This window comes from Opisthocomus hoazin, chromosome 7 (assembly GCF_030867145.1).
Source record: "Opisthocomus hoazin isolate bOpiHoa1 chromosome 7, bOpiHoa1.hap1, whole genome shotgun sequence".
NCBI lineage: Eukaryota > Metazoa > Chordata > Aves > Opisthocomiformes > Opisthocomidae > Opisthocomus > Opisthocomus hoazin.
In genome coordinates this window covers 74,240,491-74,260,682 of record NC_134420.1, presented here as the reverse complement: position 1 = coordinate 74,260,682, position 20,192 = coordinate 74,240,491, and the positions used below count along the sequence as shown (strand labels likewise).

Genomic DNA, 20,192 nt, shown 5'->3' with positions numbered 1-20,192 from the left:
TGAGGACTTTGAGGGGAAAAAAAAAAAGGCTGTGTTTGTTTTCTAGTTGGGTACCAGCCTGAACTGAATCAGTTTAATCTGAATAACTGCAAACCCATTGGGAAATTCATGCTAAATTTATAAAACATTATTATCTCTAGCTCTCCAAATTAATCTGCACAAGTAAAGTACTTTTTCATTTTGGACAATTCAGGATTTAAAATAAACAGTGAGGCAGAGAAAACTCAACATATACCTTGTGTATCCACCAGCAGCCTGCCAGTGCCTGCAGGGGCCGACAGGAAGGATGGAGAGGGGCTTTTCACAAGGGTGTGCAGTGATAGGACAAGGGGGAATGGCTCTAAACTGAAAGAGGGCAGATTTAGAAGAGATATTAGGAAGAAATTCTTCACCATGAGGGTGGTGAGGCCCTGCCCCAGGTTGCCCAGAGAAGCTGTGGCTGCCCCCTCCCTGGCAGGGCTCAAGGCCAGGTTGGATGGAGCTCTGAGCAACCTGGGCTGGTGGAAGGTGTCTCTGCTCATGGCAGGGGGGTTGGAACCAGATGATCTTTAAGGTCCCTTCCAACCCAAACCATTCTATGGAATATTAACTTTGATACCCACTGCCACGTGGCAGTGAAGTCGGTGCTAGCATGCTGTGTTTAGGAGACACTTCGTCATAGCCCTCGGCTTTTGGCCCAGGTGCGAGGAGGCCGGACACCGCGCTGACGGCCGTGTGAGCGTGGCTGGCGTCAAACAACAGTTTTGGGCAGGTGGCATCCGTGACCTTCACGCACTGGGATGTTTTCCCATGCGATGGGTGGGTAGGTCTAGAGAGGGGCCGGGGGGGCTGCACCGCAGGAGGGGGGGGTCCTGCCGCTGGATCTCGGGTGAGCAGAGGAAATGTGGGAGCTCTGCCGAGGCGGAGATGCTCGCTGGGACGTGCAAAGCTGGACGGGTCCAGCAGAGGAAAAGGGACCTGACAGCAGCTCTGCAGGGATTGCTGCGGGGGAGAACCAGGTAGGAGTGAGCAATCCCAGCATGGCAGGGGCTGGCAGGGACCTCTGTGGGTCACCCAGCCCAACCCCCCTGCCCAAGCAGGGTCACCCAGAGCAGGGGGCACAGCACCGCGGCCAGGCGGGGCTGGAATATCTCCAGAGAAGCTCTTCCGGCTGGTGAGAGCCCACCCCACTGAAGCAGGCTCTGGGGGCGACTGGGGGGAAAGGGAAGGGAGGAGAAAAATCCCCTTGTGACCCCCCCGGCCGCAGTGGAGGGCTTGCGGAGAGATCGGCCTCTCCCAGCCAGCCCCCAGCATCCCCCTGCTCCATCACGGCCCTGCCACCAGCGCCGGGGTGCTGGGGGGGGAGTCGGTGGGGGTGTCAGCCCCCCCCGGCAGCTCCCCCGCACCCTGCCCTGGCAGCGGGGCCGGATTCCCCCTCCTCCTCCTCCTCCCCGCATAGGGGCCAAGCCCGGGCGCTCCCCGCACCCCCGCATCCCGGGCATCGCCTCCCAAGTCCCGAGCGCTGGAGCTGCTGGAGGGGGTGGGGGCTGAGACCCCCCCGTGCCCGTCCCTGCGCGGCCCAACACTGCCACGCAGCGGCCGCCCGGCGCCACTGCAGCTCCCGGCTCCCGCCCCGCGCCGCCAGAAAAAGGGAAAAAAAAAAAAGCCACAAAAAGAGGGGTTTGGGCTTCGCCGCAGCCAGGCGGGGGGGCAGGGCCTGGCGATCGCTCTGCTGCCCAGCCCGGGTCGCTGAGCTCGGCAGCGTTCGTGCCAGGGTCCGGCGCCTGGGGAGGAACAACCGCAGGCACCAGTACAGGCTGGGGCTGAGCTGCTGGAGAGCAGCTCTGCGGAGAGGGACTGGGAGTGCTGGGGGACGACAGGGTGACCATGAGCCAGCAGCGTGCCCTGGGTGCCAAGAAGGCCGATGGGATCCTGGGGTGCATGAGGAGGAGTGTGGGCAGCAGGACAAGGGAGGTTCTCCTCCCCCTCTGCTCTGCCCTGGGGAGGCCCCATCTGCAGTGCTGGGTCCAGTGCTGGGCTCCCCACTTCAAGAAAGATGAGCAGCTACTGGAGAGAGTCCAGCGGAGGGCTGCGAGGATGAGGAGGGGACTGGAGCATCTCTCCTCCGAGGAGAGGCTGAGGGAACTGGGCTTGTTCAGCCTGGAGAAAAGAAGGCTGAGAGGGGACCTTAGAAATGCCTCTAAATATCTGCAGGGTGGGGGTCAGGAGGACGGGGCCAGACTCTTTGCAGTGGTGCCCAGCGACAGGACAAGGGGCAATGGGCACAAACTGAGGCACAGGAAGTTCCGTCTGAACATGAGGAAGAACTTCTTCCCTCTGAGGGTGATGGAGCCCTGGCCCAGGCTGCCCAGGGAGGCTGTGGAGTCTCCTTCTCTGGAGATATTCCAGCCCCGCCTGGACGCGGTGCTGTGCAGCCTGCTCTGGGTGACCCTGCTTGGGCAGGGGGTTGGGCTGGGGGACCCACAGAGGTCCCTTCCAACCCTGAACATGCTGGGATCCTGTGATTCCACCTTTTTTCCCTTTTTTCTCTTTTCCTAGGGAGGAAGGACCCCCCCCAGAGGGGGCTGCTCGGTGACACTCGTGTCCCCCCACACCCCACACTCACCCACACTAAAGCGCTGCAGTTGCTCCTGCGAGCAGGTCAGGCTGTTACCCAGGCTGTTTCCTGAACTGTAAATTGGTTTTGGCTTCAGCGGGGTTTTCTTCTGCGTTTGGTGGTTGTGCTTTCCCGCAGACAGCAGCCCCTCCTTCCCAGGCTGTGAGGCTGCATTTTCTTCTCCCTGGCTGGTGGGAGTCCCTTCCCTCAGCTCGGGCGTTGGCAGCGGTGGTAGGATCATAGAATCACAGAACGCTCTGGCTTGGGAGGGACCTTTGAAGGCCATCCAGTCCAACCCCCTGCAGTGAGCTGGGACATCTTCACCTGGATCAGGGTGCTCGGAGCCCCGTCCAGCCTGACCTGGAATGGTTCGAGGGATGGGGCATCTCCCACCTCTCTGGGCAACCTGGGCCAGTGCCTCACCACCACAGGATCACAGGATCACAGAATGGTGGGGTTAGAAGGGACCTCTGTGGGTCACCCAGTCCAACCCTCCTGCCGAAGCAGGGCCACCCACAGCAGGCTGCACAGGATCTTGTCCAGGCGGGTCTTGAATATCTCCAGAGAAGGAGACTCCACAACCTCCCTGGACAGCTTCACTGTAAAACCTTTCTTCCTTACATCCAGTCTAAATCTACCTCCTTCTAGATTAAAACACTCACCCCTTGTCCTATCGCAACAGGCCCTGCTGAAACGTTTGTCCCCATCTTTCTTGTAATCCCCCTTCCAGCACTGGCAGGCCACAATCGGGTCTCCCCGGAGCCTTCTCCTCTCCTGGCTGCGCAGCCCCAGCTCCCCCAGCCTTGGATGAGAGGTTGCTGCTCATCCCTGCTCCGCTCCCACCCTGGGAACCAGCCTCTGCCATGGAGCCCCGCTGGGATCTCCCCCCACGGGCAGCTTCTTCCCCACCGCTGATGCCTTCCTTGGCAATCTTCTGCCGACGTTGAGGAGAGCGGGGTGCAGCTCTTGGGAGATGGGGAGGGGGCTTGAGCAGGACCTCCAGTTCTTTCATGGCGGTCGCCGTGCTGCCCGCAGTGGCGGTGCAGTCGATAGGTACAGACGATTGCATTCAGCTCTGCATACACACAATACACCTGTTAATAACGCAGAGTGGGACGTCTTCGTGCTCCGTTCTTCAACATGCATGGAGGGACTCTGCAAAGCAAGTCCAGGTCCACATCAGAATGAAATACCTGCTGGGTCCTGATGCTCATAAAGGGCTGAACCTCTGCTCACAGAATCACAGAATAGTAGGGGTTGGAAGGGACCTCTGTGGGTCACCCAGCCCAACCCCCTGCCCAAGCAGGGTCACCCAGAGCAGGCTGCACAGCACCGCGGCCAGGCGGGGCTGGAATATCTCCAGAGAAGGAGACTCCACAGCCTCCCTGGGCAGCCTGGGCCAGGGCTCTGTCACCCTCAGAGGGAAGAAGTTCTTCCTCATGTTCAGCTGGAGCTTCCTCTGCTTCAGTTTGTGCCCATTGCCCCTTGTCCTGTCACTGGGCACCACAGCCTGGAGGTGGCAGGACTACAATACGGATCCAAATTTGCAGCTCAGAGCTATTGGTATTTGAATTTTGTCTCCAATTAAACAAAGCACTCCAGCATGCACTCAGCTCCACCTCTCGAGTAACATCACCGAGAGCAACATCATTTTTCCACTTCAGAATGCACAGGACTTGAATTTCTAATTGCGCTGCCTAAAAGCATGACCTGCTGCGTGCCTCTGTGAGAGGGGGAAGAATCACAGAATCCCAGCATGGCAGGGACCTCTGGGGGTCCCCCAGCCCAACCCCCTGCCCAAGCAGGGTCACCCAGAGCAGGCTGCACAGCACCGCGGCCAGGCGGGGCTGGAATATCTCCAGAGAAGGAGACTCCACAGCCTCCCTGGGCAGCCTGGGCCAGGGCTCCGTCACCCTCAGAGGGAAGAAGTTCTTCCTCATCCTCAGCTGGAGCTTCCTCTGCTTCAGTTTGTGCCCGTTGCCCCTTGTTCTGTCGCTGGGCACCACTGAAAAGAGTCTGGCCCCGTCCTCCTGGCCCCCACCCTGCAGATATTTGTAGGCATTTCTAAGGTCCCCCCTCAGCCTTCTCTTCTCCAGGCTGAACAAGCCCAGCTCCCTCAGCCTCTCCTCGTAGGAGAGATGTTCCAGTCCCCTCCTCATCCTCGTAGCCCTCCGCTGGACTCTCTCCAGTAGCTCCTCATCTTTCTTGAAGTGGGGAGCCCAGAACTGGACACAGCACTGCAGATGGGGCCTCCCCAGGGCAGAGCAGAGGGGGAGGAGAACCTCCCTCGCCCTGCTGGCCACACTCCTCCTAATGCACCCCAGGATCCCATTGGCCTTCTTGGCACCCAGGGCACGCTGCTGGCTCATGGTCACCCTGTCGTCCCCCAGCACTCCCAGTCCCTCTCCACAGAGCTGCTCTCCAGCAGGTCAGCCCCAGTCTGTACTGGTGCCTGGGGTTGTTCCTCCCCAGGTGCAGGACCCTGCCCTTGCCCTTGTTGAACCTCATCAGGTTCCTCTCCGCCCAACTCTCCAGCCTGCCCAGGTCTCTCTGGATGGCAGCACAGGCTGCCGCTGTATCCACCACTCCTCCCAGTTTGGTGTCATCAGCAAACTGGCTGAGGGTACAAAGAAGAAGAATTCTTTCTCTCTACGGAAGCGAAGGGCAGAGGCCATTTCTCTCCGGGTTAAACACTGTCCCACCTGTCCTGAAAAAAACAGCGGTGAAACTGCAGCACTTTCCTTTTCCCCTCCCTTCCCAGCCCTGCTGCCCGTGGTCTCCAGCTGCTGCACACCTCACTGGAGTGTTTTCCTTTTGTGCCAGCTTCAGCATGACTAAGGCTATGAAGGGCCCCGTTTTCTGGCTGGAGCTCACCCATGACGTGCCGACGCGTGTTTCACGGCAGTGCTGCTCAGCACCTGCGGGAACCAGCGGTGCACGGCGTCTCCTACAGCAGCGACCAGAAGCTGACAGCAGGCCTTGGGCAAGTAAGAGAGTTCAGCAGACTGATCCCGGCTCACAACTGTGTGAAAAAAATCAACCATTTTAGATATTTAGGTGAAGACAGCACAAAAATAATTTCGCCACACAATTGCCAAACCTTGAACTTCTGTTTCAGTAAGGGAGAGAGGCGTGCCTGTTGTCACCTCAGGTGAACCCTTACCCAAAGTGAAACCACCGCCTACAACACAGACGTCAAGAGCTGTCTAACAGTAAACTAAAGATTTTAGCCCTGACCAGATCGTGTTTCTGCTGTCACCCAGCGACACCGGGTGTCCCAGGAGAGCGCAGCCAGGGCAGCAGCTCTCTAGCACGAGCTCTTCGGCCAGGGCAGGCAGGGCCAAGGGGGCTGGCGTGTCCCTCTGACGGGTACCGGTTCACCAGGGAGATGACGGTTATGGCCACGGGGACAGCTGGGAAGCAGCAAGCCAGGCGCCAACGTCCTCTTCCAGAGGAGCTTCCAGCACCAACGAGGCCAAGGCCCTGCAGCGCGGCGAGCGGGGTGCGGGCCCCCAGCCAGCCCACCCCTCGCCGGGAAGGGCCAGCGCCCTCCGGCTCCCCGTCCCCTCGGCTCCCGCCGTCACCGGGCAGGGCTGCGGCACCCCCGCTTCGGAGTAACACCTCGAAGACGCTCCCGTGTCAGGGGGCAAAAGCCACAGCGTGTTTATATTCACCACCCAACTCAAGTGTGACAAATCAGTTTGTTTCTTTTTCCCCAGGTTTATTTACTAAATTGTTTCACATTCAATGAAATCGTTACAATAGTGAGGGAGCATTATCACCAGGGCAAAGACACGGAGAACACTCGTGGAGACCGAGAATGCAGGTTACAGTTCTTCTCCTGTTGAACTCCAACGCCGCTGTTGTAAACAGTAACAAAACCAGAGCATCCCTGCTAAAAAAGATGTGCACATACAAACACTCTACACACACAAAGCTACGTGTATCATTTTACTCTCCCAACCAAAGCACTCTGGTCAAGTCCGAGTACAATTTGGTATTCTCTGTACAATTATTAAATCCTGCTAAAAACTATAGTTGTCCTTGGGTTTAAAATACAGCACAGCGCATAAGGCAAAAAAATAGGAATTATCATCCAGTTCTTTGCGTTTCAGTTAAAGATCAAGGATTTAAGGCAAGCTTGGACATTTTGCATTGTTTCATACAGTGAGTGGGGACTTACGGATGGCAAACTCACGAGAGTAACACGCGACCTCCCAGGAACAGTTCACTAATGCACACGGGACACATCTGCCGCTCTAGAAATTCCAACTCCACGTTCTGAAAGAAAAGCATTCCTCGTAGGAAAGACTGTCAAGAAGCTTACAGGTGAATATCTTCACTAAAAAAAGCAGAAATTCCGGAACTGTACGTACACACAGAAACTCATGCCCATTTTAAAGTGCTTTACAGATCATTTTGAGTGACTAAGAAATAGAACTGGATGATAATTTATAGTTGTATGACATCTTACTTGAAGGTCCTTGATTTTTAAACCGCAAGACAGACGTTACCACGAGAGTATTGTTCTTTCAATGCAGATTCCAGCTGGTTGTTGTGTCTGATCTTCCTACAACCGAGTGAAGAGGACAAGGAGCACTGGGAACAGCAAACGGGACAGCAGGATGTGAAGTGAGACGCGCCCTAAGCCGATCGCTGTCAGATCCACTTCCAGCCAAACAGTTCATCTCATAACAGCAGTGTATTCCCATTCTTCATACCAAGCCCGCATACTAAAAAACCTTTTAGTACCAGTTTATGCTGCTGTCTGAAGCTTGGGACCACCACATTCCACAGCATGGGGTCACTCTCTACAGCCTAATTTAACGTTGCTGCTGCCTAGGTGAAGAGTGAAATTTTTAGTGCTTTGACTTCCATAAACGAAAGATGTTTATGTAAACATCGAATAGCCTTCAACACCACCTGACCTGTGGATTTTTTGTTCTGATGAAGTCAAAACCGTTCCTGTACCTCACACTACTTTGTATTAACTGAAAACAGCATTTACTAACGCTTCCAACCACAACACGTATCTGAGCATCTTCGTTCCTGGAATCCTGCTGGAGCGAAGCTCTAAAAGGTACGGTGTATACCAAACTGCACGGAAAGCCTCCTATCAATAAAAGGCATAAACTTCTCTTAAGTAAGGAATTTTTGGGGTTTTTTTAATCTTAGCCTGCTGAGTGCCTTTATCTCCTGTGTATGCTGGAAAATGAGATAATCTTCAGCAGGAGGGTTGGACTAGATGACCCACAGAGGTCCCTTCCAACCCCGACCATTCTGTGATTCCGTGATCTCGGTGAAACGGACCGAAAAGCGACACAGCACACGGACCCACCCAGCCGCTGCCTTCACCTGAACACACGCGAAGGCAGGCTGCGCAGCGGGCCGAAACGGCTCCCCGAGCCCCAGCCCCGCTCCTTCCCCTCCCCACACGCAACCCCCAGCCACACAGCTGCTGGTGTCCGACCAACAGCGTCCCTGGAATAATGAAATCCCGCTGATATTGCTCTAGGACTAGAATCCTTCGTGGGTCAGACCAACTGCACGGAAAACGCTGCAACAGTGAGTTGTAATTGCTTTTAAAGTCCTGCTTAATACTACCAAATTTGAAGAATAGGTGGAGGATTTTCTAATCTGTGCAAACACCTGCTACCTATGAATAACGGTTTCTGGTGACAACACCCTCATCTATCTGAAGGGTGGGTGTCAGGAGGATGGGGCCAAGCTCTTTTCAGTGGTGCCCAGTGACAGGACAAGGGGCAACGGGCACAAACTGAAGCAGAGGAAGCTCCAGCTGAACATGAGGAAGAACTTCTTCCCTCTGAGGGTGACGGAGCACTGGAACAGGCTGCCCAGGGAGGTTGTGGAGTCTCCTTCTCTGGAGATATTCAGGACCCGCCTGGACAAGGTCCTGTGCAGCCTGCTGTAGGTGACCCTGCTTGGGCAGGAGGGTTGGACTAGATGACCCCCAGAGGTCCCTTCCAACCCCTACTATTCTGTGATTCTGTCTCCGTGACTGCTGAAGGTCGGAACGTCAGCGCATGGAAGAACGAGGAACACCGCCGTCTGCCCGGCCGCAGCCAGCTCTGCAGGAACCTACAATAAATTAAGCACACTCCAACCCCTCCACTTAGCATACTCCTAAAGACATGGCTTTTAAAGCAACTATTTCAAATATTATTGCACCTTCAAAAATAATACTACATGGGCTTGAAAAACAAACAGAAACAAACATAATTTAACGTGTTAAAACAAGGGGAAAATAACTCTGGAGGCAGAAAAATTCTTCAGTACCAGGCCTGGCAATACACACGTACAGACACCAAAACAGAAATTCGACAGAACCATGATTCCTAGTTAAAATCAGAAGACAAACCGGAACATTCTAAATCAGCTAAAATTCATATTTATTCGGTCATCTATTTAAAAAATGGTTATAACCCACAGCAGCACTTTCTATTTATCTGCCCAAGTTTTCACTATGTTCAGGGCTACCACAAAATCTCTGTCTCTTGAGATTCTGGTCAGTCACAGGAGCTGTGTTACGCAGGAGACACGCCTGGGGCCAGCGGCTGCACCCCGCGCTTCTCCCTCCCTGCAGCTGTGCTAGGCGAGACCGGCTGAAGACCCCGAGGTGGGACCTCACTATTCACTCACTGTTAGTGAGAATGGAACAACAAACATAGATCTTCTGGAAAAAAACCCAACCCAAATGTAACAAACCGAGCTCATTCAGCACGCTGTGTTGTTCTTGACAGTTTTCATAGGCACGGATGTATCGAGCAGAGAAGAAACAAACCCCAGAGCAACCGAAACAATCATGCGTTATGCACTGAAATCAGTAACAGCCTTGTCGTGAAGTCCTGCATTTAGCACCAGTTTTGTATCTGAACACTCCGAGAAAGCAACCATACATTCTTTTAAGAAAGGAAGTTACACGGAATATGGACACAAGTGCGCTTGGGAGAAGGAGGGGACGGATCCAGACTTCAGCATTTCTTTTATACCACGCTGTGAACGCTGCCGCGGCATCTTCCGATGCACTGCGGTTGTAATTTTTCCTTGCATTACAACTGAAAACACACAGCAGACTAGCAAGATTAAGTCATTTAATCTAGCACTCCTTTATCCACAAAAAGAAAATATAAGGGAAAGTTAGCAGTGTGCTAGCTCTTCAGCAGATCCAAACATTTCGTGAAGAGGCACTAAATTTGCCTCGTAAATCTCCTCATGTGGTTACTGATCACCATCCCAGCCCTCCGACCGGGAAGCGGGTAACAAGGGGGAGTGTCCAGGCAACGTCCTATGGCATTTATTATTTACAAACCTTGAGATACAGAAACAAAGCAGCCCTTTAGTTACTGTTCATAAAAAAATTATGAAGCACTGGCATTTTCTTAATATGAAGACACAACCAGACAACTGTCGGCAAACTGTCCAGTCACACAACACATTCACGCGTCTCTCGCCCCAAGCACAGTAAACTTCGTGTTTCGTAGGAGGCAGGAGGAAGAGAGAAAAAGCTCTAGAGTGTGAAAGGGTTAGATATACAGTATGTTTTCTAATCCTATCCCAGGCATGTCCAGCACTCTCTAAAATTCACTGCCATTAACAGGATGCTATCTGAACCCCGCTGGTGATACGCTTTCTGTTCCTCCTCTGTGTCACTGAAGTAACAAAGGATAATTACCAGAAGAAACCAAACCCTTCCTCATCTCAATCCCTGCTCCATCACATTCCTCCAGCTTTCCAACTTCAGAAAATGCAGCTTACGGTCTCCACCAGCAGGGTTTACTTCCAAGCAGATTAAGCTCCATCTCTGCACCAGGTCCATCAGGTCCTGCTTTTCATCAAAGTGCAGTCAAACCAAAATTGCACCGGCAGTACATCATCCCAGCAGAGTCCAGCCAGGTATCCGAGATGGGATCGTACCTCTGGACAGTGTTCAGGTAGGAGGACCCTGAATGACCTCCCACTACGTAAAGGTAGTTATCGATTACAGCTGCACCCACTCCTGTGGGAAAGAAAAAACAACAGTTGCAGGATCAGCAAGTAGGATTTTTGTTTCTCATGGGAACCCTGGCACACATCTCCTCTTAAGGCCGAACAGACAGGTTCTCACAGCCCCTCTTTCTTTGGGCTCTCTTTAAAGAAAATGGGTGTCAATGAAGAGCCCCTCTCTGTTCGGGTCTTGCACACCTTTTTGACTCTTCTCGTGGTCTTTCCTGTGACAAAGCAACGCTCTTCTGTCCCAGCACTCCCTGTCCGCAGACAGAAGAGGATCCACTACCGAGTTTCAACATAAAATAAAATAGAAAAGTAACCACAGAACGGCTGACATTCACTCAAAATTAATGAAATAATTTATCTTCTAATTTAACAAATGTATTTATGCTTTATGATTTAAATTATTTATGTTACAGCTCCGTATTAATAACAATAGAAACAAACTGGACTGTAATTAAAATTGAGAGAAATAAACAATCCTTTCACAGAGCTGATGAAGCGAGCTTTGGTCCAATTCACAAAGTACCATGCTCTGCAGACCAGCCACTGCAGCTTTATTGCAGCTTCTATCAGGCCAAATGGGCATTTATTTCTGAAAGGGTCTCAGAGTTAATCGCTGAAAATTGTGCAAGTCCCTACCTGTTCTGGGTTCCTTCATGGGCCGGCACACAGTCCACTGATTCTGATGAGGATCGTATCTCTCAATGCTCGATAAGTGAGACACACCGTTGTGTCCTCCTACCACAAAAATGAAGCCCAGCATGACACCGACACCAAAGTTTATCCGTTTGTCAGCCATCGAAGCCACCGTCTCCCACGAGTTTTTACTCGGATCGTAACGCTCCATGCTGCAAACACAAACAACCAACTTGTGAGGCCTGGATTTGGCGACATTTGAATTGCACTCTACAAGAAACCTGCATTTCTAGCTCTGCCAACCAGTACTACCACACACAGGAACAGCGTGACACAGAGAAAAAGTGCCTGAGCTGCTGGAAAATTCTGCGGCGTTGTGGCTTTGCACTACCCATGGCAGCACCCAAGAAACCGAAGCCAGCATTATCACCTCGGAAGCATCGATCACACCCTGCTGTCCTTCCACAACACAGAGCAGCTGGAGGGTCTCAGCAGGGAGCTGCCGAACAGCAGTTTTAACGTATTTCATCCTGACACAGCGACTGCCGCTCAGCCGCTTCTCCGCTGTCCTCATGCCACCGCCTCGGATCGTCGGGTGACGTATTGAAACAAAGCCAGAGTTTTCAAAGCTGGCCTCAGAGCTGAAAGCTCACTCAAGGATGACTGCTGCTATTGATAAAAAAAGCAACTCACGAAAAACTGAACACAATGCAGACCTGAAGTGTATCTATTTGGGTAACACATCAAATCAAAAACTTCCTGGACGCTTGTCTGAAAATAACAGACAGGAAAAAAATACCTGGAGAGCATATCCCTCAGGAAAAGCGGTAAAGAGGCTGCTGATCAAAACCCTAAGGAGAGAAGAGGCCTTTGGGATAAAATGAAAATGAATTATCATCTTTTTTTTTAATCACTGGAGCTGTACAGATGGTCAGGGGCATTACCACACAGTGCGAAGCCATTCCCTGGCCAAAGGGTAGCTTCCGTAGCACGAGGGGGCAGAGAAGAGGGGAAGAGAAATCAGAGGCCCTACAGAGGTGGAGAAAAGGCACTCATCTACACAGCAGGCAGCTTTCTGCTCATGCTAGAGCCTGAGTGAGTCTAGTGACTGCGTGGTGTGGCATATTACTTGCACCCTTCAATAATTAATTGAAGCAAAATTACTTGATAAAAAGTAAATTAAATTTAGAAAGGCAAATAATGAGATATCAGATTCCAGTAACTGCACAGGAGCTGCTGGCAGTTCCTTTCTGACTGAGGATGTGAGGAGACGTGGTACAAGGAGAAAGGCTACTGCGAAATCTTAGTGTTGTTAGGAGCTTTCCCTTCAAAGGCACCAGCTTGATAAAGACATTTCCTATTGCTCCAGCACCAAGCCTTCCATCTCCTGAAAGGAGCTGTCAAGTTCACCTTGCAAAGGTCCGTGCGTACACCCTGCACTCAACTTCTGGGAACCACTTCTGGCAAGAGCTAGGGCTAGGTGATCTTCCCTTTCCGGGGGTCTCCACAACACGGCTGCAGCGAGCACCCCAGAGGCCCCGCAGTAACTCCCTAACTACTTAGCTATACTTTCCTATTTGGGAACTCATCCTTTGCTTCACAAACTGTTTTATATGAAAACATATCAAGTACAATTAATGACTAGTGCAATGTTGTTATGCTGCACTGTTAAACGACCAAGACATCCCTTCCTATAAGCAAGATTTTCGTTTTCATCCTTTATTCAGCTATTTAGGCTTGCAGTTTATTTATTTGCTTCCTGGAGCGACATATGACTGACTTGTTCCCATTTTAATGAAGAAAAGAGCACAAATGATTTTTTTGCATAACTATATGCCCCTGTCCATCCATATGGAGTGGTGTGGAACAGACCAACTACAGAGCACGCTGGTACCAGGAATTCTTCTTGTGAACGTAAGGTCTGACGCCAGCCCAGGAGCCAGCCCAGCAGCCGCCATCCCGAAGTGTGTTATTATCACTAAGACTACTTCAAGATTCCATCTGAGGTACGTATTTATTTTGTGTATATTAGGCATGTGAAAAATCCTATTCATCTCAAACCAGTGCTCTCCGTGTTAGAGCTAGCGACGCGTCCTAACGTTCCGCAGGCTCGAGGTACGAGGATTTACGCAGCGCTGGCACCGCGCTAAGCCAGCTGCCGAGCTCTCGGGAGAGGCTGAGGTGCAGCACCACGACACAGACACACGTACGCTGCCCTGGGGCCTGCACAAATAAGCCCACACCATACTGATATGCTGAGTTAACCAGCTTGGGTGTCTTGCACCACCTTGCTTATTACTAAACACATGTGTCTTTGTTTTTAACATTTTCCCTTTTTCAGGATTTAATTAACAAACAAACCAACCAGCTCTGAGCTGGAAGACGTAAAGAGAAGTTAAAACAAAGATCTCCCAGTTGAATTATCAGACTGATGCTGCAGAAGAGGATTAATGAGGCCCGCTGTGGATTACCAGTCTATCTTGGAATAATTGTTAATTGGCTGCCAAACACAAGCTTCACTGTGAGTTTTGCTGATTTCCAGCTTACGACAGGGAGCTACGCACCCCAAAAGCACCTACCTGTTCATGTGGGCAGGCCCATAGCCACCAATGGCATAAATCATTCCGTCCAAGACAGCCGCAGCAAAACAACTTCTCGTTTTGTTCATGGGGGCCACCAGCTGCCATTCCTTCACTTTCGGGATGTATTTCTCTACAGTTCGTAAATAAGACTGCCCATCATAGCCACCTAGGGCGTAGAGCTCTCCTGCCAGAACCACCACTCCCAGAGTACTGCGGCTCTCAAACATCCTCTCCAGAGACGTCCAAGTGTTCGTGTCGGGGTCCCAGCACTCCACGGAATTCTCGTGCTTTCGGTAACTGATGCCTTGGCACACGTGGGTTGCAATCCCTCCTACAACATATATTTTCTGGTCTAGGACACATATTCCAAATTCGTAGCGGGGAATGCTCAGAGGTGCCAGGCCTATCCAGGAGTCATTCTGGGGAAAATACATTTCGACACTGAAACAGAAAAACAAAGATTACGTGAGCAAACCTAACTTTCTGCAGCTCTGTGAAGTGCAAACGAGCATCAGGGAACACGGCCTTAAGATCATCTCACACGTCCCATCTGGTGTTTGCTGTTTCTTCCGACAGCCCAGATGTAAGCTAAAGTCAAATGCTGTTTACTGCTTCAAAGCAGTAAAACCCCAGGGCCTCACGGCGCACGGTGCGACGCGGCCACACGGCAGGCACTGAGTCCCAGCCCTGAAATGATGGACTTTGAAAGTAGAAACCAGGTAGGTGGTGGAGAAGGCCGGACAGCGTCCTGGAAATGCGAGGGAAGACAAGACAGTGCTGATGGCACCGCAGCTTTTGGAGGCAGGCTGTGACTGGGGCAAGGTAAAAATACAAACCAGAGGGCTAAGAAGGGTAAGCTGAAAAAAAAAGTCACAGCAGCCACAGAGATGGGAGAGAGAGGAGAGGAGAATTAGAGAGGGGGAAGCACGTGTCTCTATATACACGTACAAACATACATTTAGAGAGTACAATTTGCAGTTTTATAAATACATATTTTACGTGCACTGTATAATTTGAATGAACAAAATGTCAACGTAGATCAAACTCATTTGAAAAATCCGTTTTCAAAATACTGCTTATTGGCATTGTAAGATAGGGTGAGCCTAGCCTATCACGTACAAAGTCTAGCCAATCTACTTAAATAGTTCAGTCAAATTACTTAAATGATTTCAAAGACTGACTAGTAGATGGGAAATATGATCTGTTCACAAAACATACAAGAAAACGAAGCTGCTGGAGAGCTGATGGCCCCTGCCTAAGAACCCAGCAGCAGGGACTGCTGAAACACCAGACTGGCTCTGACAGCAGCAGCCCAGTCAGGAGAGGGCCGTACCAAATACATTCCAGGCAGTTTCGCTGTTACGAAGTAGCAGCTAACCGTAAGTGAAAAACCAGGCTCCCTGCCAGCACCAATGAAAAGCAGAACGAGAACAGTGGAATTTAGGTTTCCACTTCACAAGTTTAACTGTATTAGGAATTACCTGTTTAATCAATCTGTGACTTTTTCTTTTTTGTATGTCAAGAGCAATTGTTCAAATTTCAGAATGCCATTTTCCTCTCTATTACACGCCTTTTGCTCACATGACCAGCCCCAGGGACGTAACAAACTACTCCAGTAACTGAGGAGGAAGTTCATTTTGAAAACTGGTTAAAGAGAGATGGACATTCACCTGCTTCTGCCAGCACGGATATGGACACCTACTCAGCAGCAGAGATTAAAGTCACGATTACATTATGATCAAGAAGGTGACATTGCTAAGAATTACCTCTTCGCTCTTCTCTGATTAAGTCTATTTTAATTCCAAGGACTTTTGAGTTATCGGGAAGCATATTTGTCATACATTAGGTTAAATTCTACGATTTGATTGTCTGGAATAATAATAGATGAGGGAAAAATTATGTAAAATGAAAAGACCTGAGAGGATAAAGAAGTAGCATACGAACTTTTATTAACCGCTTTTAGTAACGAAATTCTCGATCGACAGAATTAAAACAAGATTTTATATCTATTTCTGCCAGCACAAACAAAACCCTGAAACATTGACATTTACGCACGAAACCAAAAAGCATTTTGAACTCAGCGCTTGTCCTTGTTCAAAACCAAAAATCTAATTCCGAGTTCCTACGAAGGAAAGCAGTAACTACAGCCCCGCACGCCACACCTCTCCAGGGACTGTCTCAACCCTGACCCAGGGCGACAGCAAACACGCAGGAGCATCACACCACCCAAGTGCTGCAACAGCGTCACGCCTACTCACCTTTCCAAGCACGCAAACAGTCCCGCTTTCCCTCCTACAGCGCAAAGGACTTTGGGAGCACAGCGAGGTCGCGTCATCAGCATGGTCTGGTGGGACAGTCTGTGTTCAGGCATGAAGTGGTATTTCAGGGCCTCATTTAGCAGATGTTTACAAGTGTGGTCGTCACGAATGAGATGGTTCGCTTCGTATAACCTCGTCAGAAACTTGACGCTCAGCAGCGGCAACCGCACGCAGTGCAGCAGCTGTGCCAAGTACTTCTGCCGCTCCTGCACGTCGTATTTGATCCAGGACTCCAGCGCATAAAAAACGGTTTCTTCTGTCACAACATTCAAGCAGTCATTGGAAACAATTTCATCCAACTCAGAATGCGTAAGCTCAAAAAATTCTTCCGTCTGACAAACGTCTTCAAAGTTTTGACAAATGTACTTGTTGGCAGCCAGGTAGAGGTCGTGGCAGCCATAGGTCTCCGCAAAACGAGAAATCCCGATGCAGTTGCCAGGATCGAGCTGGCTCTCGAGAAACGCACAACACTCCTTCACTACCAGCTTGATCTGGAGAAGGTTCGCGGCTGGAAGCAGCGACTCCACAGTCTCCTGCGAGATGAACACCGTTCCCGTGTAGGCGTACTCCACGATGGCCTGCAGGGCCGCCTCGTCGATGCACTGGAACTCCACCTCCGAGTTCTCCTTCTCAGAAAGGTTCCCAGTGAACATGGCTTTGAAGTAGGGACTGATGCTGGCAAGCACCACCTTGTGGGCATGGATCTTGACATCGCCAACTCTGAGGACAATGTCACAGAGCTCGTGATGCTGGCGAAGGAGGTTCAAGCCTTGCAGGAGCTGTTCAGAATGCAAGTGGGTTAAGTTGGCAAGCATGTAGGTTGGAGACGACTGGTCCATCTGCGACAAACAGAATTTTTAACGCATTACTCAGGGCTTCATTACTCATGTTACTTAGACATGCCATACATAAGATAAAAGCAAAAATGGAAAAATAGTCTTTAAATGTTAATTAGGTTTATTACTTTCCAATTTACTTTTTCAATCCTTACGCGCTATGCTTTCTCATGCAAGTTAAATCCAGGACAATCATATGTTTATTAATAGTGTATGCTATAATAATCTTTGACTTAAAAAAAAAAACAACAAACAACCACCACCTTTCTTTTGTTTCTTCTGGAGTAAAATGCATATTACCTGAAGCGTAGAATACATGCTAGGTTTCTACATCAGATATTTGAGAGTACTGAACGGTGATGGAAATAAAAGCAAAGAGAGATAAATAAAGAATTGAACTGGCTTATTTGAAGCAAAGTTTTAAGAGTTCTTAAACTACTTTCTGCTACTCGCCTTGCCACCTGCTTGGTGCTCCCGTGGGGCAGCCAAGCCCTGCTGTGCTCCCCGCCCCGAGCATGGCTGCGGGCAGGGCCCCACCAGTCAGCAGGGCCAAGGTCCCCGCTCCCCTTCCCTGCCCGGAACAGAAGAGTCCCCTCCTCTGCACAAAGAGGCCAAAGAGTCCCACTGAGCCAGCAGGGCCCTGCACTGCAGGAGCAGGGGTGCTGCCAGAGAAAATCCCCGGCAGACATGCCCTCGCCCTCGGGAGGGATCAAACCTGGGGCAGACGGGGAGCTGGGCCTGCCTGCAGCACGGAGAGGCAAGGGGCAGGAGCTGGTGAGGTGCTTCCCCGGGGGAGCAAGGCAGCGGGGGCCAGGAGGCCAGGCAGAGGACTCCGGTGCCTGTCGCCATTTCCATGTCCTCACGGCACCGGCAGCTGCCCACGCTTCCCCACATCACCAGTAAGGGCAGAGAGGATTCTTGTTCCTGCCTGCAGCTCCACAAAACCCCCAAACTCTTCTTCCAGGAAGTTTTACTTTGCATCGTGACACTTGAAGGCGCTACCATACCTGCTCTAATTGCAGCATCATTAAAATTCAAACGGTGCTGCCCACCACTACCTGTTGGAGCAGCAGTTCTTTATTCAGACTGCATTATCATTCCAGCGAGAGGGTGGAGGGTAGGAATGTGTCAGGATCCCCGAGCACGAGGTCCACCAACGTAACTATTGTTCTACAGAGAACACCGCAACCACCCCATTTCTCAGCTGAAAAGCTGATTTCATTTTGACTTGCTAAACGACGACAGAAACCTCAAGATATCACTTCTTTTATCTTTTTGTTGCAAAGTTCATCATTTTTACAGCTCCTTAACATCTAATTTGCAGTGAGCCTACCTACAAAGTGCTTAATCTGAAAGAATAAAATTAGTTGCTAACATTAGTTGTTCAGCCTGGAGAAGAGAAGGCTGAGAGAGGACCTTAGGAATGTTTACAAATATCTGCAGGGTGGGGGTCAGGAGGATGGGGCCAGACTCTTTCCAGTGGTGCCCAGCGACAGGACAAGGGGCAATGGGCACAAACTGAGGCACAGGAAGTTCCGTCTGAACCCGAGGAAGAACTTCTTCCCTCGGAGGGTGACGGAGCCCTGGCCCAGGCTGCCCAGGGAGGCTGTGGAGTCTCCTTCTCTGGAGATATTCCAGCCCCGCCTGGACGCGGTGCTGTGCAGCCTGCTCTGGGTGACCCTGCTTAGGCAGGGGGTTGGGCTGGGTGACCCACAGAGGGCCCTGCCAACCCCTGCCATGCTGGGATTCTGTGATTTAAATACAGAACATAACAGGACTGACAGAGAAGCGAAGGCTTACAAAACCTCTTACCCGTTAAAAGGTAAGGAAGCTCATCCTTCTCCTAACACAACCCCATATTGGAGAAAAAACCCCAAACTTATCTAAAAGACAGTATTCTAAGCATGCCTGTGAAAGACAAGATTCTGTACAACAATGTTTTCTATACAGCAACATTTTTGCAGCACATATTACATAAGGGGGAAAAACGAGCCGCTCAGCAGCTAAAACACTTCCTTTTCCTTGCGCTCCGTTCCGAAGCCGACTGCACACGTACGCAGAACTCATAAAACACCAGATCACACCACATGGAAGGAAGAGGGAACGGTTACAGTTCAGCAGCAAAACCTGTAAAGCCAGTTGTAAATCACTGCATTTCAGTTACTCCGCAGAAATCACGCTTTTTGTACCAACGGGGTCGAGACGCCCGCCGCTGCACCTCGCACACCCCCTGCACGGCAACGCTCGCCTGTGCCGCATATTCCATGTATTTATTTCGCTGTTGGGCAGGAACTGGGCAGCTGGAGCACCACGCAGCCCCAAGGACCGCGGGGGACTCGCAGAGCTCGCCCAACAACCTGCGCTCCCACCAGAGATCAAACGGCTGCCCCGGGGCCCCGGGCCAGCTCACCCCGAGGAGCCGGGACGGGGGAATTAGGAACAGGCAGGTTACCCGGAGATGCGAACGAACGCACGGGAGGGTCTGACTCTGTGCCGGTGCCCAGGGAGCGCCGCAGCCAGCGAGCAGAGCTCCGCGCATCGCCCCGCTCCGCAGGCCGCCAGGCCCCGCCGGTCCCCGCCCCGGCCCGTTCCGCCGGGCCCCGGCAGCGCCCGCCCCGAGCCGCGCTCGGACACACCGCCGGCCCCCCGCGCCCAGGGACAGCGCGGGAACGGGCCTGCGGGCTCCGGCCGCCCCGCCGACGGGCGCTCAGCCCCGCTCCGGGCCCGCCTCACGGGGCACAGGGACCGGGGGGCGGAGAGGCGAAGCGCCCGGCAGAGCAGCGCGTCCCGCCGCACCCCGCGGCCAGCAGACCCCGCGGCGGGGGCGGCCGGGCCGGGCTCACCTGCGGACGGAGCAGGGGGGGAGGTGGCCCAGGCCGCGGTGAGGCCCGGCCCGCCGCAGCCGCCTCGCTCGCCTCCGCTCCTCCGGCAGCGCCGCGCGTCACTTCCGGCCGCCACCGCCCCGCTCCCTCTACCAATCAGCGGCGGGGAAGCGCCGCGCGGCCACACCCCCCCTCTGGGCGCATGCGCGCTGCACGCCGGCCCCTGGCGACGGCGGTGTTGCGGCGCGCGGCGCTCCCGGGGCGGGGGCCGGCTCCGTCGCGCGCCGCCCATGGCCGCGGCCCTCGCGCTGCCGCCGCCCCCCCCCCGCGCCATGGAGGAGCCGGCGGGGCCCGAGCGCGGCGGGGGGCGGCGGGGGGGGGGCGGCGGCGGT

At 52.3% G+C, this 20,192-nt stretch overlaps 2 protein-coding genes across 2 annotated transcripts in view; one reads left to right on the top strand and one right to left on the bottom strand.

The window, feature by feature from the left end:
- Nucleotides 1–9,975: 9,975 nt before the first annotated feature.
- On the bottom strand, nucleotides 9,976–19,916 carry KLHL28 (kelch like family member 28). Its single transcript, XM_075427314.1, has 5 exons — nucleotides 19,822–19,916; nucleotides 16,083–16,981; nucleotides 13,822–14,265; nucleotides 11,246–11,454; nucleotides 9,976–10,613 (listed from the first exon to the last, which is right to left on the bottom strand). The coding sequence occupies exons 2-5, from the start codon at nucleotides 16,979–16,981 to the stop codon at nucleotides 10,450–10,452; spliced, it is 1,716 nt and encodes a 571-aa protein (XP_075283429.1). The 5' UTR covers nucleotides 19,822–19,916; the 3' UTR covers nucleotides 9,976–10,449.
- Nucleotides 17,666–20,192, top strand: part of TOGARAM1 (TOG array regulator of axonemal microtubules 1) — a 50,028-nt gene continuing 47,501 nt past the window's right edge. The window contains exons 1-4 of the mRNA XM_075427173.1: nucleotides 17,666–17,877; nucleotides 19,019–19,215; nucleotides 19,268–19,425; nucleotides 19,533–19,859. Of these exons, the coding sequence (XP_075283288.1) occupies nucleotides 17,666–17,877; nucleotides 19,019–19,215; nucleotides 19,268–19,425; nucleotides 19,533–19,859 (894 nt within the window). The remainder of the gene's footprint in view (nucleotides 17,878–19,018; nucleotides 19,216–19,267; nucleotides 19,426–19,532; nucleotides 19,860–20,192) is intronic.

Bases quoted from the DNA above. Each gene is read 5' to 3' on its own strand.
- KLHL28 (XM_075427314.1), bottom strand. From the start codon at position 16,981: ATGGACCAGTCGTCTCCAACCTACATGCTTGCCAACTTAACCCACTTG. The intron at 11,455-13,821 runs GTAGGTGCTTTT...TTGTGTTTGCAG, and splicing joins GGGCCTGCCCACATGAACAG to CATGGAGCGTTACGATCCGA. The intron at 10,614-11,245 runs GTAGGGACTTGC...TCTTTCCCACAG, and splicing joins CATGAAGGAACCCAGAACAG to GAGTGGGTGCAGCTGTAATC.